This window comes from Herpailurus yagouaroundi, unplaced genomic scaffold, assembly GCF_014898765.1.
Source record: "Herpailurus yagouaroundi ecotype Mexico unplaced genomic scaffold, PumYag 213, whole genome shotgun sequence".
Taxonomy (NCBI): domain Eukaryota; kingdom Metazoa; phylum Chordata; class Mammalia; order Carnivora; family Felidae; genus Herpailurus; species Herpailurus yagouaroundi.
In genome coordinates this window covers 6,286,761-6,307,963 of record NW_024412444.1, presented here as the reverse complement: position 1 = coordinate 6,307,963, position 21,203 = coordinate 6,286,761, and the positions used below count along the sequence as shown (strand labels likewise).

The 21,203-nt window shown below is 41.1% G+C and overlaps 1 protein-coding gene across 12 annotated transcripts in view; it reads right to left on the bottom strand.

Annotated features, from left to right (window-relative positions):
* The window catches only part of CADPS (calcium dependent secretion activator), a 374,844-nt gene that overhangs the window by 340,846 nt on the left and 12,795 nt on the right, over nt 1-21,203 (bottom strand). For all 12 annotated transcript variants that reach the window (XM_040454550.1, XM_040454556.1, XM_040454553.1 and 9 more), the window contains exon 2: nt 20,427-20,759. In XM_040454550.1, the coding sequence (XP_040310484.1) occupies nt 20,427-20,759 (333 nt within the window). The remainder of the gene's footprint in view (nt 1-20,426; nt 20,760-21,203) is intronic.

The following is a 21,203-nucleotide window of genomic DNA, read 5'->3' as shown; positions in this document are numbered from 1 at the left end:
TAGGATTCAATATGATAATATATGTAAAGCACTAGGCTTAGTGCTCGGAACACAGTAAATGCTTCATATTTGGCAGGCATTAATACAGCTCAAACGGAAGTTCGGAAGATAGATCATGAGGCCTCCCTAACACAGAAGCATTCACTAGCTGGGCAGGAAATAAAACGAAGATATTTTATGCATATTTTTGGAAAGGATTAAAACTAAAAGGATTGGGGGCGCCTGGGTGGCTCAGTCGGTTGGGTGTCATGATCTCATGTCGTGAGTTCGAGCCCCGCGTGGGGTTCGGTGCTGACAGCTCAGAGACTGGAGCCTGCTTCAGATCCTGTGTCTCCCTCGCTCTCTGCCCCTCCCCCACTCACGCTTTGTCTCTATCTCTCAAAAATGAATAAACGTTAAAAAAGGTAAAAAAAAAAAAAACAACCCAAAACTAAAAGGGTTAACAAAATTTAATCTGTACACTCTACTCCACTACCCACCATTTCTGCTAACGGTAGGTCTGAATCACCAAAGAGGGAAGAAGGCTATGTGCTGCAGGAAGAAGGTAAGTTCAAATCATTACCACGGGGAGTCTGGGCTGGTGAACCATGTCAGAAGACTTGTAAAAAAAAATCTTTACTTGCAAAACACCGTGTTAGATGGTTTGTAAAAGCTTCCATCATTCAGTGCAAAGTGGCAAAAGTAGAAAATACTACTTCTGTGTCTCTTTTTCTGAGAGTACACCTCTTTAATGCCTCTGATTACAATTTTGTGGTTCAGTGCTTATGAGAAGACTTTGAATAGAGGAGCGTATTTGATTCCATCTTGGCAACTTAAGGAAAAGATCGCTAAAATGTCTACAGCAGTTTGGAAGGCGGACTTCATACCTAGCTCCCTGTTCTTCAGATGCAAGAGAGCCTCTCTCAATTTCAACTTTTCCATAGCAGTTAGTCTCTCAATAACAGCAGGTGCAGGTAAACAGAAACATCTGCCACGTAATCTAGGAAGGACTGATACAGAAGAATTGTCTGATACCCTCATCATGACAAATCATTGCTCTGGAACAGTTGTTGCTCTGGGAAACTAAATACTGCTGTCTCTGTGCCCCTTACATCTTTAATGCTCTCTAATTTTGCCCCTACTAACGTAATAGAACGTCTCATGTGATATACACATCTTGACCTCTGACAATACCCCACAAATGCTGAAATTAAAGTAAACTGGCAAGTAAATCCATTGAAACCAGAAGCCCAACAAATAGCTAAAGATAGTTAAAGGCAGTGCATGATTTTAGAAAGGCAAGATTTAATTTATGTACCTCTTCCTTCAACCCTATGATTGGAGAGAAAGGTTGAGTATGACCCGAGGGAAAGTTCACGGCTAGAGAACCTCAGGTGAAATCCCCACGATAAAACAGGAGTATTAGTGGATTGGTATTAGTGGCTTCAGATCTCAGATTGCAATGCCTGTTCCATTGTTGCACTGTGCCTAACCAGAAAAAAAGAAAAACACCAAACACATACTTTTACGGAAAACGGGCATTTAGCCCCAGCAGGCCAGCAATGCCTTGTCCTTTGCAATAAGTGATTTAGTTAATATTTAGTTGAACATCTACTGTGTGCCAAGCATTGTGACAAGTGTTAGCCCTATAGTAGTGAAAGCTCTTTTTTTTTTTTAATGTTTATTTATTTATTTTGAGAGAGAGAGAAAGCATGTGAGTAGGGGAGAGGCAGAGAGAGAGAGGGAGAGAGAGAAACCCAAGCAGGCTCCACACTGTCCGCACAGAGCCGGATGTGGAGCTCCAACTCATGAACTGTGAGATATAACCTGAGCTGAAATCAAAAGTCAGCCACTTAACTGACTGAGCCACCTACGTGCCCCCTGTAGTGCTTGCTCTTAACTAGGTAGTCTGATAGTCAATAAAAGACTAAGTATCCAAGGTAATTTCAGATTGTATTTAGTTCTAGGATGGTAATTAACAAGGCACTGTTATAAAAAACAAAGCAAGGAAAAGTTTATTACAGGCAGAATAATGAGGGAAAGCGTGTCTCAAAAAAACTTACATTTAAATTGACACTTGAAAGGGCGCTTGGGTGGCTCAGTCAGTTGAGCATCTGACTCTTGATTTTGGCTCAGGTCATGATCCCAGGATGGTGGGATGGAGTCCTGCAGAAGGCTTTGTGCTAAACGTGGAGACTGCTTAAGGTTCCCTCCCTCCCTCCCTCCCTCTCTCTCTCCCTCCCTCTCCCTCTCTCCCTATCCCTCTCCCTCCCTCCGTCTCTCCCTCTCCCTCCCTCCCTCCCTCTGCCCTTCTCCCCATCCCATGCTTTCTCTCTAAAATAAAATGAACATAAAAATAGATAAATTTAAAAAAATAAACTGACACTTGAAGGAGTCCCTCATGTAAAGAAACCTGGGATGAGGGAAGAACACTATAGCAGAAACTCTATGATGACACCCAGTGAGTCACATAGTCTCTTCCCTTGAGTGTGGGGAGAACCTGCGACTTTATTCTAATCAATAGCACATAACAAGAGCGAAGAGATTTTGCAGATGTAATTAAAGCTGTTAATCAATTGACTTTAACAGAAAAGAGTGAATATCCTCGGTGGGTCTGACTTAATTAGATAATCCTTTATTTTTATAGGATATTTTATTTAATTAACTTATTTAAAGTAATCTTGGGGCACCTGGGTGGCTCAGTCGGTTGAGCATCCAACGTTGGTTCAGGTCATGATGTTGCAGTTCATGAATTTGAGCCCCACATCGTGCTTGCTGCTGTCAGTGTAGACCCCACTTCGGATCCTGTCTCCCTCTCTATCCGCCCCTCACCCACGTTGTCTCTTTCCCTCTCAAAAATAAGTAAGCAATAGAAAAAAAAAAAAAAAAGCTCTCCTCTCTGTAAATACATACATACATACACCCAATGTGGGACTGGAACTCACGATTCTGGGACTGGAACTCACATGTTCCAACAACTGAGCCAGCCAGGCTTCCCTCCAGCTGATCCTTTTAAAAGAGCGTCTTGGGGCACCTAAGTGGCTCAGTCAATTAAGAATCCATTTTGGCTCAGGTCATGATCTCACAATTCATGGATCTGAGCCCTGTGCCAGGCTCTGTGCTGACAGCTCAGACCCTGGAGCCTGCTTCAGATTCTGTATCTCCCTCTCTCTCTGTATCTCCCCCACTTGTGCCCATTCTCTCTCGAAAAAAATAAACATTAAAAAAAAAAAGAGGGTCTAGAAATATTAGACTTGAAGCACCAGAGACTCTGTCTCTGTGCTGCTGGCTTTGTGGAGTCTTAGAGTTGCAAGGATATGAGTTATGCCAACAACATGAGGGAGCTTGGAAGCAGATCCTTATCTGTTGAGCCTACAGATGAGACCACAGCCTAGTCAGAGCCATAATTCAAACCTCCGAGTCCCTAGCAAACAACCCAGCTATGTTGTGCCTAGACTTCCGACCCACAAAAACTGTGAGATAATAAATGGATATTTTCTTCAGCCATGACATCTGGGGTAATTTGTTACACAGCAATATAATGGAAACAAATATAATAAGTAGGATAACACCTATAAAGTCTTGGGAGGTGTGTTTAAATTTTTTTTAGTGTTTATTTATTTTTGAGAGAGAGAGAGACAGAGACGGAGCGCAAGTGGGGGAGGGGCAGAGAGAGAGGGGACACAGAATCCAGAGCAGGTTTCAGGCTCCGAGCTGTCAGCACAGAGCTCAGTGCGGGGCTTGAACCCATGAACTGTGAGATCATGACCTGAGCCAAAGGTGAACGCTTAGCTAACTGAGTCACCCAGGTGCCTCCTGAGGTGTACTTGGTAAGCAGGGAGGAAGAAAGTCAGGAGCCATTCTATGACAAAGTAGGAAAGTTTAGGATTTACGGCCAGCATCTAACTTGCTGTGTCTAATGCATGGTAAGTGCTTCAAACATCTGTTGAATGAATGAATGAATGAATGAATGAATGATGAAAGTATGTTGCTAAGTAACAGTGTTGAAATACTAGACTGCCATTGCCACCCCCCTCAGATTTCAAAACATTTCTTCTGTAGATATATATTGAAAGGCCATTATGTACAAAGAATCGTACTGGTGTTAGAAAGCCAAGAAATAGATTAAGAAATAGAGCCTGGCCCAAGAAGCAAATACTTAGCTAACAGATCTACTGGAAACTTCTGGATTAGGTAAAAGCTATGTACTTATATATAGATTAAAGGCTCCATAAGGAGGTATGGATAAAACCCAGTAATCCGGGTCACAACTGAAAGCTTAATAATTTGAGGTTTCTCTTCAGAGTCTAATAAACTATCTGAAAAGCTGCCAAGTGCTAATCAAGTCTAAGGGAAATAGCTCGGTAATAAGATGACCACATCATCAAAGGTCATATTGAAGATGGTTTGGAGAGAAGGAAATGAAATGTTAAGAAAATCAGTACTTCAGCAATGATGGGGAATTTACATATTGAAAATGGGGAATTCAGTATTGAAAACGCAAAGGTGTTTATGGATCAGAACACCATATTCGTGTGTTCCCAGTCAACGCTTCCAGGTTACGTGAGAAAGTCCAGAAATTCAGAGAAGATAGATGAAGAGAACACTGTCGTCTTCTGTTAGCTGCATACACGTTATCTCTGCTGGCCATTAGGCACAAGTGATGGCTGAGTGAAGGCTAAAGTCACATGCTGATATTTCCAGGAGCCGTGGATGTCATTAGTAACAGCACAACCGGAAATACCTTTCTCCAAAAGCCGAATTGAAACAGGAGGAAACAACTGACTTCCTTAATCATACTCCCCCATGAGTAAAAATTAGCTGGGTTCTTCAAGAAGAGCTCATTTGCATTTGAAAATATATGAACATACAGACCTCCCTCCTCCCAAAAAGCACCTCAGGACTGTTTTTCAAGGGAAAACACCCACATGCTTTAGAATGAAGCAATTAAGGATAACTCGTACGGTTAAGCAGAGGGGTAGGTAGGAAGCAGCAGACATCTGGTCCAACTGGACATCAAACCAACTCCAGATTTGGAGGCCACTAAAGAGAAAGGGGGAGAACTGGTGCTTTGCCTTTTTAAAACTTTTTAAATACCACACCACCACCACCACCACCACTGTCCTCTTTGCATTTTATGAAGGCAGAAAGCGGGTCTGTCTTAGTCTCATTTGTCAACGATGCAACCCAATCTCAAAAGATGTTACCCTACTGTTAAAGTTAGGCTTCGAATTCAACTCAAATATTCAAATAGCTACATAATTGTCTGCTTCCTCTCAAGAGTCTAGGGTAATAAAAACAACACAGATTTCATAACACAAGTTTCCAATTATTTTACATTGATTATTAGATTGACTATGAGCAAACTCTTCCATGAGATAGAACGGTGTATTCTCAAATACACAAAACAGACTTTAAAAATTCATGCCACAAATATGGAAGCATTTGTTAAGCCTCTCTGGGTTTCTTTTTAATGTTTTTCTAGACATGGTTCATGTTACAACAGACAACTGATACATAACTGATATAATCACTCTTTGACAAACGTCCTTTCTCATTTGAGATGGAAGCTTCACTTACTGGCAGAAAGTCATAAAGAGAGATTACGGGAACCTTCAGAAAGTGGTACCAGAAATCAGATCACAGCTTCTACTAGGATGTGATATTCATAAGAAGAAAACACTGCACGTTTCTGATTTTGGAAGCACCTGGGAATTGCTTTGCCTCATAAGGAGAAGGAGGTCCAGACAATACAAAACAAAACAGGAAACAATTTAAGCAGAGCACAGTGAGAAAGTAAGCCGTATCATTATTACTTGTGCATCTTTGCTCCTGTGAGTTGATAGAGTTCTGAAGAGCTGAGGGGACTCTGTGAGAAAGTAAGTGAGTGAATCTATAATTTCTGAAATCTGATTGCAGGGCGTGGGAACACTTCATGTGAAAGCTGTTCTGGTCAGTCTGAGGCTATTTCCAGGGATGGCGTCAGAAAGTTCCATCCACCCAGCCTCAGCATATTAGGGCCCTGGTTGCCCCAGCCAAGCCTCCCACTCACTGGTAGTCACTCACTGGTGGTGTGACATGACATAAGAGGACCAACTGATGAAGAGCTTCTATTTTAAGGGTTATGTTTCGCTTTAATGCATATTGTTTAACAAAAAGAATAACTAGAACATAAAAGCTGGGATGTCGAATATATCACTTCTAAAGATAAGGATAGGTTAAAAACCTAAGAATCAGTTTAATTAGACATATTAAATAACCAGGGATGCCTGGGTGGCTCAGTTGGGTGAGTGTCCGACTTCGGCTCAGGTCATGATCTCACGGTTCATGAGTTCGAGCCCCGCGTCGGGCTCTGTGCTGACGGCTCAGAGCCTGGAGCCTGCTTCAGATTCTGTGTCTCCCTCTCTCTCTGCTCCTCCCCCGCTCATTCTCTGTCTCTTTCTCTCTCTCCTTCAAAAATAAGTTAAAAAACATTAAAAAAATTTAAAAAAATATTAAATAATCATACGGGTAGCACTTGGAAATGGTAAAAATCATGAAGGTAGCAGAGTAATGGCTGCAATCTAGAAAACAATGCAGAAGATCATTTTCTCCCTATCCTATGGTTTTCCTAGCTTCCTGGTTGAGATTTTTGCCATTTGCTTCTATTGACAAAACACCTATATGTTTAGGGAAGAAAATTTGGAAACATAGAGGAGCACATATGAAAACCTTAAAAATCAACCATAATGCTATCTCTAAAGATCAACATGGTTAAGATATTGTTTTTTGCCCATCAATTACTTTTTCCATAAAAAAAGAGAGTATGCCTTCATACTGTTTCCTTGCCTGACTTTCCAGTTAGCAATATCTAGTGTACCTTTTCCCACATAGTAAGATTTCTCCTTCAACAGCTCTTTTATTAGCTAACGAGTATTCTCTCATATGGTTAAATCAATATCTAAGTAGTTAATCTACTGTTGGGAATTAGTTTCCAGTTTTTCACTGTTATATAGAACTCTGCAGTGAACATCCTTGGGCTTCATTCTCTTGTACACATCTCTGAGTATTTACACATAACATATTGCTAGAGGTAGAGCCTCGACATTAAAAGGTTTGCCCATTGCCCTGGGCAACTCAGTTGGTTGAGTGTCCGTCCAACTTTGGCTCAGGTCACGATTTCACGGTTCATGAGTTCGAGCCCAGCATCAGGCTCTTTGCTGCCAGCACAGAGCTCACTTCAGATCCTCTGTCCCCACTCTCTGCCCCTCCCTTGCTTGTACTCTCTCAAAAATGAACACTTAAAAGATTTGCCCATTGTAAAGCTGCTGTACTGTAAATTAACAGATTACAGAAAAATTTGCAATAATAAATTATTCCAACAGTAAGTTCTGAGAATACCCATTCCTATATCATCTGCAGTGTATTACCACTACCAATGTTAACTTTAAAAAATGCTTTTAGGGGCGCCTGGGTGGCTCAGTCGGTTAAGCGTCCGACTTCAGCTCAGGTCACGATCTCACAGTCCGTGAGTTCGAGCCCCACGTCGGGCTCTGGGTTGATGGCTCAGAGCCTGGAGCCTGCTTCCGATTCTGTGTCTCCCTCTCTCTCTGCCCCTCCCCCGTTCATGCTCTGTCTCTCTCTGTCTCAAAAATAAATAAACGTTAAAAAATTAAAAAAAAAATGCTTTTATTGTTTACCAATAACTTATATAACTCAGATTACTGAAGATATGGAATTTAAAAATCATCATGTGTTTAGAATTAATTCATACTTTTTCTTTCGTGAATCACCTTTATATGCTCTTCGTCCTAATTTCTACTGATGTGAACCATGAAGCAATAATCAACTGTACTGTCTGAATAGGAGTGTAGAACATAATAGCACAAGTCTTAGGGGCACCTGGGTGGCTCTGTCAGTTAAGTGTCTGACTTTGACTCAGGTCATGATCTCATGGTTCATGAGTTAGAGCCCTGCGTCGGGTTCTGTGCTGACAGCTCAAAGCCTGGAGCCTGCCTCAGATTCTGTGTCTCCCTCTCTCTTCCTTCCCCTGCTTAAGCTCTGTCTCTCTCCCTCTCTCTCTCTCTAAAATAAATAAATGTTAAAAATATATATATTACATACCTTAAATATTCTGTCCTAAGAAATACTTTCCTTTACATTTCCTATAATTCTCTTTTAGCTCGGGGGGGTGGGGGGAGGAGGGCAATTATTAGTCTTGGGTGAGAAGACTTTATTCTTTTATGTAAACGCCTGATTTACAGAAAACTGATAATATTGGAACTTTCTTAAATGATCAGGGGTTGGTCAGGGTTTACCTCATTTCAATCTTGGGAAGTTTTGCTTACGGTTTCCAGATGCATAAAAATGAAATTATGGGTTGGTCTCACAAAATAAGCTGAATTGAGCTCTGTATGACTGGATTGGTTTTGTCTGCTCAAGAACTTTCCAGAGCTGGTCTCGTTTTTAATTTTTTTTTTTAATTTTTTTTTTTAACGTTTATTTATTTTTTTTGGGACAGAGAGAGACAGAGCATGAACGGGGGAGGGGCAGAGAGAGAGGGAGACACAGAATCAGAAACAGGGTCCAGGCTCTGAGCCATCAGCCCAGAGCCCGACGCGGGGCTCGAACTCACGGACCGCGAGATCGTGACCTGGCTGAAGTCGGACACTTAACCGACTGCGCCACCCAGGCGCCCCTCGTTTTTAATTTTAATAGACTAACTAGACTCCCCCTTCTTTACATTCCCTGCTCTTAAATACAGCCCATCTCAAACCCTCAGTGGACTCATCTACAGCTTGGTACAGTTCGCACATCTTGAATTGCAATTCCTCTACTGTTCTTGAATACACTTTTGACAATTTTGAGCTTGCCTCAGTGTACCTCTTCATTTAGGTCAAGATTTCTTGACATTAGAAGTGGCATCAGAAGGAGATGACCCCTGAAGGATGACAACCTTCAGAGTCAAGCAAGCCGCAATGAGCCTCCTGAGCTCACTGCTTCCATGAGTCACTGTTTACTTTCAGTTTGGTGAATTCTTTTGGATTCTGAGCTCCCTCCCCTTAGTGGAGCTTTCTGATTCAAGCTCTGTGTAAAGGCATTTTAAGTATTTAAAGTACCTATTTGAAGTACGCTAAAATTTTGGTAAAATTCCATTTAAAGTTTTGAGAGAAAAAAAATGGAGTGATACTGGTGGGCATGGGTAGAACAATAAATGCTACAAGAACACTCACCACCTCCTTGTGAGAGACCAGTCTCCAGAGCAAGAGCCCCGCCCGAGAGGGTAAGTTGGTCACAGAGGGCCATAGTGACATTAGCTTGTCTCTCAACTGCAAGATAATTTCTATACAACAAGGGACACCTGGTCACCAGTTAGAACATTAGAGGAAAGGGTGTCTGCCAGGAAAAACAAAAACGCATCTCATGAAAGGCACACGGTAAACCAAAACACCACGTCCAACCCTGAAACATACCCATCAGGCTGTTTAGTGATTTTTCTTTGGCTCTCAGGAAAACCGCTAAGCTGTGGGATCCCAATCATCTAAATGTTCTAAGGGTGGCCTTCCCTCAGGGCCTGCAGCTGGTTTTATGTTAAAAAACTATGGTCTCTCCTCATGTCCTTTTTTTACTAAATGGACCACCTCACTAAGGATAATGTAGAACTTCAATGGCTATTACGGGGAACCTTCAGTCTCCCCAGACTCGTTTTTCTCTGGACTAAATTAGAAGTCCATGGCAAGAGAACAAACAATCTGAACGGGAGAGCTATTTTAATTGGTACCTAGAGGCTCTAAAAGTATTTGGGGTTCTAAAATTACCTGTCTACAAAATACTACTTTTTAAGTTAACTGAAGTAAACAAGCAGTAAGAGCAAATAAAGAAGCATCTGAAGTCTCTCCCTCGCGGCAGCAGTGAGGTCTCTCCTAACGCCACTGCTCCAGCTCTGCTGTACCCACCTTTGCCCTCTTATAACCCCTTCTTTTATCCCAACTCCCTTCTTCTCTAGTGCTGAAACCTTGCCAACTGAGCCTGTTAAAACTCCCCCTTTCAGAACCAGAACTTCTGAGGACCCTGCTACATTATTAATTTCTTATGTCCCACGCACGAAAGCTGAACTTAGAGCTACAGTAACAGATTTTCTCAATGTGAGTGAGGATCCTCATAGATTGGCTGAAGAATTCAATACTGTCGTTCAAAATGATCCGCCTGATGTCTCCAATCTTTATCAGTTAGTCTATATGTTTGTTGGAGAAGGTCAAGGCCAGCACTGGATGAAAGCGGCTAACTGAGAAAGCCGCAAACCACCTTTAGAATTCCAAATAAGTCAACCGCCAGCTCTTTTACATGACCAAGCTTGTGTCATAGTTAAAAGGCTGCATCTGGCCATTCTGAGGGCTTTCCCTAAATTGGGAGACTGCAACAAATTCAGGCATGTACCCAAAAGTCTGATGAATCTATTCATGATTACTATAGCATACTCCATATTTTTTTAAAAGAAAATTCTGGACACCCTATGGACATTCAAGCTACCACAGTAGCCGTTAATTCAATGTTTATAAGTGATTTAAACAGAGACCTATCTCTGTTCGTCAAGACAACCCATACCAACCTTGATCTTGTCAATCTAGCTAATCAGCTAGCCCACATCCTAGAAGATGATTCCGAAAGAAGGGTAACTAAAATTTTAAATTTTTTTTTTAATGTTTTATTTATTTTTGAGACAGGGAGAGACAGAGCATGAACGGGGAGTGTCAGAGAGAGGGAGACACAGAATCCGAAACAGGCTCCAGGCTCTGAGCTGTCAGCGCAGAGCCCGACGTGGGGCTCGAACTCACGGACCGCGAGATCATGACCTGAGCCGAAGTCGGTCGCTTAACCGACGGAGCCACCCAGGCGCCCCTAAAATTTTAAATCCCCACCTTCATCAGATGAAATCTCCCAAGCAAATTCTGACTGGACTATGTCATTATCATAAAAAAACCCAGCAATCAGAGAAAGGACGGCTACAAATTAAAAAGATTCAGGTGATGAATCTTTCCAAGAGCCAAGGGTCAGATGACTCTTTCCAAGAGCCAAGGGTCAGACTCATCCCCAGGATGAGACTCTAAGGAAACCCAGGGACTGTTTGTCATTCTGGAAACTACTCTCCAGAATGAGGATGAACCTCTTATAATATTAACTGACACAAGAACTACTCTATCAGTGCCCAACCCCATTGCAATTAAACAATTCCCCCTTGGAGTAATACATTCATTCAAGTAAGGGGGAGGGGGCTCAAATAAACCACAGTATGTTCCTACTTACAAACATATACACTTCTGCTTGGGACATTTGCAAGATAAACTTCCATTTCTCCTCAGTGAATCAGCTCACACCCAGTTATTAGGGCAAGGGTTTTCTAGAAAAGTATTGCATTACCATTTCCTTTTCTGGAAAGGGAGAAGATAACTCTTGAGTTAGACGCCTCTGAATTTAAATCCACTGAATTTAATCTTCAAGAAAATCCAAACCCTATTACTTTCACAAGTACTTTACCAACAAGGGAAGATCAAACTTCAGACTCGTCCCCATTATTAGGTTTAGTACCCTGCTCTACGGGTAAAATCCTCCAAGGACACATGCAGGATTCATGGTGCCCCAAATTAAGATCCAAATTGATGCCACAAAACCTCTCCCCAGAATCAGTCAACACCCTATGAACAAAGAAGTTTATAGGGCAATAGATGTACCAGGGAAGATTATAAAGCACAGGCATTTCTTATCCGCTTGCAATCCTAATACCCCTCTCTTACCTGTAAGAAAACCTAGTGGTCAAGGATGGAAATTTGTCCAAGATCTCTGAGCAATAAATAACATCGTTATTCCTCACCATCTTGTCATTCCTAATCCCCAGAGTTACTGGCATCTATCCCTACTGAAAGCAAAATTTTCATCATAATCGGCCTATGCAGTGCATTCTTTAGCGTTCCAGTTGATAAGGCTAACAAATATCTTTTTGTCTTTACCGAAAAGGACAGTATACCTGGATAGTAATGCCTCAAGATTTTATTGAGAATCCTTACTTCTCACAAATTTTTGAAGCTGACCTATTTGATACAAAGTTTTGTAGATGTTTCACCTTACTACAATAGATAGATGCATTAGTTCTCTGCTCGCCCTGCTAAGCCTCCTCACAAAAAGACAGTATGCACCTGTTAAAACCCTTAGCAATTAAGGGACACAAAGTCTCAAAGGAAAAGTTGCCATTTGTTCAAACTCGAGTCTGATATTTAGGGTATTTAGTCTCAAAAGAACGGTTACATCTAGATCCTAATAGATTTCATGGCATCTTGAGGTTCCCCAAACGTAAAGCCAAATGTCAATGACAGGTTTTCTTGTGACAGTTGGTTATTTTTGGAACTGGATTCTAAACTTGTCTATAATGGCCCAGCACCTATGTCTTATTAAAAACCACTAAACCTGACCCCATTATCTGGGGAAACCAAGTTGACATGGCCTTTAAAACTTTGAAGAAAAACTTAGTAAATCTACTCACCCTTGGTCATCCAGACTATTAGCTACACTTTTTCCTTTTTGTATATAAAAAAGAAGGGAATACATTCATAATACTTAGCCCAGAACATGGGAGCTAATAACCAACCTTTGAGTTACTGCAGCCAACAATTAGATCCCGTGGCCTGAGGTTACTTATCCCTGATGACTTTGGACTGGCTTTCTAGTTAAGGCCACTGAAAAAACAGTCACGGGGTTCGTCCTTTACCATCTTTGTACCTCCTGCTGTCGAAGCTCTCTTAAGCTCACACTGCACCCAACACCTTTCAGCAAGCCATCTTCTTAGGAAATTCTCTTGCTAACTACCCCTCATATCACTCTTATTCACTGTAATAATTTCAACAGTGCTACCCTTCTACCTTCTTCCACGAATGAAACCCCGCCCATGCTGTTTGACTTTGATGGACTACCTATGAACTTCTTGTGATAACTTGTAAGAAACCCCCTCAACCAATGTTGACTTCTCATGATTTATTGATGGCTCTCACCTGAAAAATGAAAATGGTCAACACTGTTTTGGATATGCAATATCAAATCCTTTTGAAGCCACTGAGGCCGCTCACTTCCTTTCGGCCACATTAGCCCAAGAAACTAAATGATATGCTCTTACTCAAGCATATATTCTTGCTAAAGGTAGAACCACAAACATCTATACTGATCGTCAATATGCCTTTGGAGTAGCCCATGATTTTGGAATGCAATGGAAATGAGGTTTCCTTACTTTCAGGGGAGACAAAATTTAAAATGGTCCTTATGCCCCAAATTTATTATATGCTAGGCTTTTGCCAGCAGCTCTAGATATTATTAACGTCTTTAGGCATTCTAAGCCTGACTCCCGGGAAGCCAAAGGAAACCACCTCATTGATGTCTCCACAAAAAAACAAAAACAAAAATAAAAACAAAACGTAACCAAAAAACCAACCAACCAACCAACCAAACAACTCAAAAATGCTGCTTTTTGGGATTCATGGAGCAAACCTGTTACGGTCCAGAAAACGACTCACCCTCAGGCTGGCTAAAGAAAATTAAGCAGCAAAATACAACCATTGGCCCCCGAATAGGAAAAACAAAATTGGAGATCTAAAGGCTGTTGGTATCATGAAGAAAAGGAAGTCTGGTTCAGACCCAACAACAAACTGTTCCTGCCAGAAATTTGAAAATTTCCATTTTTAACTGCCGTACATGAATTAAATCATTGGCCAACTGTGAAAAAAACATTCATGAATCAATACTGTTGGGGAAACATTGGCAACACCACAAAAAGTACCTCTTGCGACTGCTCCACCTGTCCTAAGTTTAACCCAGGGAAGCCTATCCAGATTGCCCCTTAACATTTTAATTTACCCAATGAACCATCGGAGGTTTGGCAAAGATTTCACACAATTGCCCCCATCTCATGGCTGTAATTACATCCTAGTAATGGTTTACATGTTTTCACAATGGACTGAAGCTTTCCCATGTAGACCGGTAACGGCCTCTTCTGTACCTGAAGTCCCATTAGAAAAGACTATTCCCACTTGGGGAACATCCCTTGTACTTCACAGAGATTAGGGAACCCCCTGTACTGGTCAAATCCTTCAACAAGCCATTCTGCTTGGCCAGTTCTGTAGCACTTTCACTGTGCTTACTATCCTCAGTCTTCAGGATTGGTTGAATGTACAAATGGATTTATTAAGACTTAGCTCAACTGACATCTTCCAAGTACTCTGGCCAAAAGCGTTACCATTGGTTCTTCTAAATCTTAGACCAATTACCATTGGGATACATAACCTCTTTTGCCTTTTGAAATAATTACAGGGCGGTTGATACATTTAGGCCTTGCTTATTTTGCCCCCAATAAATAAAGGGCGATATACTTCAATTTTGCAAAGGCCCAATGAAGTCTATAAAAAAGTAATCATGCTCTGATAGAACAAATCTTTCCACAGTGCTCCCAGGAGATGAAAACATCAAGCATCACACATAACAGCCTAGAGAGTTCATCTATTGGAAAATACATCTCCAAAAAGACTTTCTTCAACCTTGCTGGAAAGGCTCCTCACAGGTGTCCTTAACTAATTCCTGTGCAGCCAAATTCAAGGAATAGACTCCTGGATACAAGGGTCACATCTAAGCAAAGCCCCCAAACTTGAATGGACCCATGCCGCAAATAGTCACCTAAAACTGAAGATTTATAGTCACTAAAGTATCTGATATCTAAAGTAGACAGCTTACCCAAGATATCTGGACCAGGCCTCTCTCTTCTCACTCTATATTTAGTTGAACCCTGTCATTCAGACTTTCAGTTATCCTTTCCCTAGTTTTTCTAACATTATTTCCTTTAGCTTTAAACATCCTTTTACCCCACTTTAAAAGACTCTTTGATTCTGCTAACCTAATCGATTGTTGGATTTGAGCCAGAGCAAATATACTCACGATGAACCTGAATTGTTGGCCTGACCACCATCTTTAGAAGGATGGCAAAACCTAGTTGCTAAGGATATCAGATTTTCCTTTGATACCTGTGAAACCACACATGTCCTCCCTTTCAGAAAACTGGCACCAAATATTAAGGCTTTCCTTCAAGTACTCCCTAATCATAATGGAATACGCCTCACTCAGGTTTGGACGCTTACCCAAAATCATTATGTTCTGAAAACTTAACGATGGGAATGGCAAAACTCTTAGATAGCTCCCACTAAATATTTGTAACTATACTATTTTATATAACCAGGTGAACATGAATTCACTCCCATAGGAATCTAGAAGACTGTTTCACCTTAATGTATCTTTATAGTGGGGCAATGAAAACTAATAATACTAGAAAATGAGAAGCTGATGTACTCCCACTCATTGGGACTTAACTGGGAATTAACAAAAAAAAAAATGTGGGGAATGGAGGAAATTTAATTCAACTTATTTTTCTCCTAGAAATCTTCTGCATCTCTACCAAAATCTTACTTATACTAGAACAGCTCTCTCGTTACTTCAGATCTACAAAAATATAAGGTGCTCACGTAGTCATTCCCACAATGCTAGTGAATCAGATTATAGTGTGCTCTGAATAAGTGATTATATTTCTGATCATGAGATCCCCTCTTTTATTCCAGCTAAAAATATCTGGGCAAAGAGACCCAACTGTGCCTTAGAAGACACTGGGTATTTCTTTTGATGCGGAAGAAACATGTACCCTACACTTCCTTTTATTGATTGATTGATTGATTGATTGATGTTATTAATAGGTCTAATTTAATGCTAAACTTTAAACTTTCCCTGGAAGCAAAGTTCTCTGAATGCTTCATTCCACCCCCCCAAATTGTTGTATAGAAGAGAAAAAACAAGATCTCAAGGAAGAACACAATACTGATCTGAACATTCAGTGTATATAGCTTTAGAACATGAAAACATTTATGGTTTTTAAAATATGTTATATCTTGCCTGGCAAAATTTTCTTAGACTACATTACCCAACAGCAACCTGTGACTAAAATTTGTCTTTCTCTCAGACTGGCTTATTTCACTTATTTCACTCTCCAGATCCATCCATGTTTTTGCAAATGGCAAGATTTCATTCTTTTTTAAGTCTGAAATATCCCACTGCCCACACTTCCCTTTAACTGGAAGACTTGTTTGGGGATCACTGGCCTCACTTCTGACCCTGAAATTAGAAAAACTCTTCCTTTTACTGCTTATATACCTAATCTGTGGTCTTCTATCAATTTAAAAAGACATGTCAGAATTCTGAAGGTTATGATTTTGGATGGCTGGTTACATACAACTCTAGAGTAGATAGGAAGGGTTTGGTGGAGGCTTCCATCAGAACCTTTTTAGCTTAGGTTGGAGTAGCAGACCTTGAAAAAGCAATTCACAATCTTTCTACACTTATCTCTACCACCCTCAATGTTTTTATCTGAGCTTTTGAACATCAACAAACCCAAACAGATAGCCTAGCAGAAATAGCCCTACAAAAACTACAGAGCCCTTACCCTCTTCACTGTTCAGCAGAGAGGAACCCGTGCCCTACTTGGAGGAGAACTTTGTTTTTAGGCTAGTAAGTCAGGGAAAATAAACACAAGAACTAAAAATACTGAAGGACAATATCAAGTTGCTAGCAGTAGTTGACCAGGCTCCTGGAACTTGGGACATTTTTGATCAGCTAAATATAGCAGGTGGGGAAGCTGGTCGAGAAGTGCATTTCAGTCAATAGCTATCACTGGGCTTTTGGTCCCTAGATTAAGTTTTTAATTAAATATCTACTCTTTGGTATCAGTCAAAAAATGCCTTATTCCCAAATGTATGTACAAAATAAAATTCTTTTCCTTTCAAAGACCTTTGCTAGAATTCAACTGACCGTGGGAACTAAATTGTCCTCCATCAGAGGGATATAGCTGAGATTTTTCATTCTCAATGTTCTTGTTGTTCAAGAGAGGCAAGTGAAATTCTATATCGTTGCCCTCCTCCGTGGGACAAGACCCCTGAGGATGGTCCTCCTCAGCTTAATGGGAGAAGACACCTGTGCACTACTTTCCTAAGCTCCATGGGACATAGAATACGAGCTATCTAGGAGCCAATTACACTTAAAAAAAAAAAAAATCTGAATGGCATAATTGACCAGAGGTGTTTCCTGAAAAAGATCTTGATCAAAAGGGGGAAGGGGGAAGGAATTTCAGTCTAAAATGGAACCAGAGGACATAAAATGGAAAAATCTCATGCGTGTGTCCTTAGGAAAACAACACTTAAGGACTGAGAGACTGATTTAAATATAGCCTACTCCAAACCTTCAACAGACTCGCCTACAGCTTGCTATAGTTTGTGTGCCCTGAGTTGCAATTCCTCTGCTATTCCTGAATACACTCATCTTTTTAACAAGTTTGAGCTTGCCTCAGTTTACCTCTTTGTTTAGGTCAACAGTAGTACTATATTTCTTGTCTAACTCATGGAAAACATGTTGAAATTATGAGTCTAAATCATTCATTTTTAGGGGAAAACATAGTCCTGCCACTTAACCAAAAACACGGAGATGAGATCTGGCATGGTGACGCGTTCATTCCAATAATGCTGCTGTTTGAACAAGGGCAGAAAATAAGCACAACAAGCTGTTGTAATAAGAAGAAAAATTAATCCCCGGAATCATTTTGTGACTAGCAGGTTTAGGAACCCTTAACCAGCTCTGTCATTCTGAGGGTTACTCATAACTCAAGCAGTTCATTTGACAACCCATATTCTTGTGGGAGAAAAGGTGGTCCTGGCGATAGGTAGGAATACCAACTGCTTACCCCATTCTAAAAGTGCCATGTAGGGATGTAGCAATTATTTGATACAAAAAGAAAATTTTAATTTAATTTCATATTGAGATTTATTTGGTCATTTCAAAATATTTCTCGACCCAGCAAAGGAAACATCAACCTTTGGGTTGGCAATCAGCATTCTGAATTGAAGTCGACTGAGTAGAAAATAGGAACATAACGTATATATTGTATTATGAAATGATAAACAGATTCCTACTTACTAAAATATCCGGTAAGTTCTGGGTGAGCCATAATGGTTGATAACAAGACCCTATCTACCAGTTAAAATAAACTGCAATCATCCATTTATTAACTCAGTAGGCAATTATTGAGCACCTCTATGTGCCGAGAATTGTTTCATGCCAGGGTTTCATGGAAATACTAGTGAATAAGGCAAAGATGAATCACCACCTTCCTAAGTGTGAGACAGGGAATAAACAGGTAAAAATAGATGAACAAGGAATAGAAAATAGTGGCAAAAGCCGGGATAAAAATGGAACAAAGGATGAGATAGAGAGTGAATGTGAAATGTAGGCAAAAAACCCACTTTTGATGGGATGGTCTTAGAAGAGCTCTTGGAGAACTTGACATTTAAGCTGTGGCAGTCATGGAAAGGTCTCGGCAAAAAGCATTCTAAGCTGAAGGAGAAGCAAATGCAAAGACCCAGAATCAATTTGGTGTGCTGGGGAGACAGAATGAAAGCCAGTGAGCGAGCGTGTGGGAAAAGCGGGGTGAGCAAGAGTGGTTCATGCACTGCCTCAAGCCTTAGTGAGGAGCTGGGATGTCACTTTAAAGGTATTGGGGTGCTACTGGAATTCTTAAACAGAAAAGCAATGTTATCCATATAATATAATATAATATAATATAATATAATATAATATAATATAATATAATATAATATAACGTAACATAATATAACATAACATAACATAATATACAACATATGTTGTTGTTTTTTTAAGAAGGCTCCACACCTACCACAGAACCCCATGCGAGATTTGCACTCATGACCTTGAGATCAAGACCTGAGCTGAGACCGAGAGTCTGACACTTTACTAAGTCACCCACGTGCCCTAGGTCCAATTTATATTTTAAAAAACTTGCTCTAGCTGGTGTGTGGTGGGCATATTATTGTGAGGCAAGAGGGGAGGCAGGGTCACCAGCTGGGTTGACACTGTGGTCATCCTGTAAGAGATGCTGGTTCCTTGAACTAGAAAGTAGCCATGAGGAAGGAAAGAAGTAAGCCTCAAAATCCTGTAGTTCTTTTTTTTTAATTTTTTTTAAACATTTATTTATTTTTGAGAGACAGAGCATAAGAGGGGGAGGGGCAGAGAGAGAGGGAGACACACAATCCAAAGCAGGCTCCAGGCTCTGAGCAGTCAGCACAGAGCCTGACACGGGGCTCGAACCCACGAACCGGGAAATCATGACCTGAGCCAAAGTCTGATGCTCAACCAACTGAACCACCCAGGCACCCTAAGATCTTGTAGTTCTTATGTTAAGTTTGTATGGCACTATTCTGATACTGTCTGTTGACTTTTTGCCTCTTCTGGTAGACTATCATATATTTTAACTGCTACCATTTATAAAGTGTCCCACGTTGCTCTGGGCTTTATACACATTGAATCCTTAGAACAATTTCATTCCAAGCTCATGGGTGAGGAGGTTCACTAACTCCCCAAGGCCACAAAACTGGCGAAGGTCATAGTAAGATTTACCTCGGTCTGTCTGATTCTGAGCAAGGCACAACTCAGCCAATACACTATAGTGTCTTAATTTAACCTATGCGAGGGGCAGAGTTAGCCCAGGGAAATTAGGGCACAACTGGGTTTCTTCAATGGTTCTTAGAAGGAGAAGGGCAGTAAAACTACCAGGAAGGGAAGCCCTAGTTTCAAGTGCCGATTCCTGGGCCCTGTCCTGAGAATGCAGAATTAGAATCTCTAGGTTTGGGGCTTGGGGATGTGAATTTGAAAAATGCTCCCAAGGGACACTTACTCAAATCTGTGGATGCTGCAAAGTATTTGTTGGCTGGATAACCCCTGATCCAGAGAAAATAGAGACCCACTTTGGATGGGTCCAAGCAGAGTCTCAGCTAGCCCCCTCAAATCCACTTGGAATTCATAGTGTGACTAATATATTGTTAATGATATGATACACTCCGGCCCTCTGGAAGCTTTCTATTTTAAATAATTACTCTTGATGATGAGGTACTAAGTTCAGTTGTCTCCCAAGCTGAGGAATCATAAGCCACTCACCTGGTAAGCATCATATATTTCAAAGGCAAAACAATCTTTTTTAAAAAATTATTTTGAGCTTTCAGCTTTTTCAGGAAACACAAAGGAGTCAGTCCTTACTCCTAAAACCAACCTACCTATGAGACAGGCTGTACACAGTACGTAGAGCCCACAAGACTTTTAGGAGCTTGCAAAAATGTTTTCATGTATTTTTTTAAAACCAGAAGATGAACATGAACATATTCTGGCCTAGATTATACTCAACTTTTACCAATGCAGTTGTAAAATATAACTTCTAATTTTTTTTTTTTTAAATCAAGAAACGTCCCCTGAAGACAACAGTGCCTAGGGCATGCAGAAGTCATAATGTGACCCTACTCACTCACAGTGCTGGGCCCAGGTGACAGACACCTTACCTGGCATGCATTGTATAGGAGCTGATGTTCAAACTTCTTGATCCCAAGAATGTTTTGGAACATCTCGTAGAGTTGCTCCTTGCTCAAAATCAGCTCAGAGGCTGCGCTGGCTGTCATCCGGGCCTGCTGCTTCCTGGGGTCCTCTTCCCCGCGGTAGATGGCATCAAACTTGGCCATCCAGGAGCTCAGCACGGTCTCCTTGCTGAGGCCATCTATCTCGGGCAGGCTGCGCACCCTTTTCTCAATGTGCTTCTTGAAGACCTCCCTGGAGTCATTGGCGGAGCAGCCCCCGCTCTGGACCATGCGGGCCACACGGTCGCTCTTCAGGAACACCTAAGCAGGAACAGGGACAAGAAAGATATCAGGGACTCAGTCTCCTGGGGCTGACTGCAGTCCTGGGTACCACAGAAGGGACCAGCGTGGGCTGTATCCTGCCCCACTACCTCCTAGTTGGGTGAACTCAGAGAAGTCACTTCCGTGTTTTGTTTTTGTGGCCAAATCTAGAAAACAAATAACAAGAGTACTTACCAGGTTGTTAAAGCGATTAAATGGGACGGTAATATCATGAGAGGCGGGATACGGTACACGGACTCCACACTCAAACAGCCTGGGTCCTTTCTCTGCCATCTAATGGCTGTGTTCCTCTCGTCAAGTTAACCTCTTTGTACCTCAGTTTTTTTCATCTATAAAATGGGATAATAGTAGTCTACCTCATAGGTATTTTGGGGGGTTTATTTATTTATTTTGAGAGAGACAGAGAGAGAGAGAGAGAGAGAA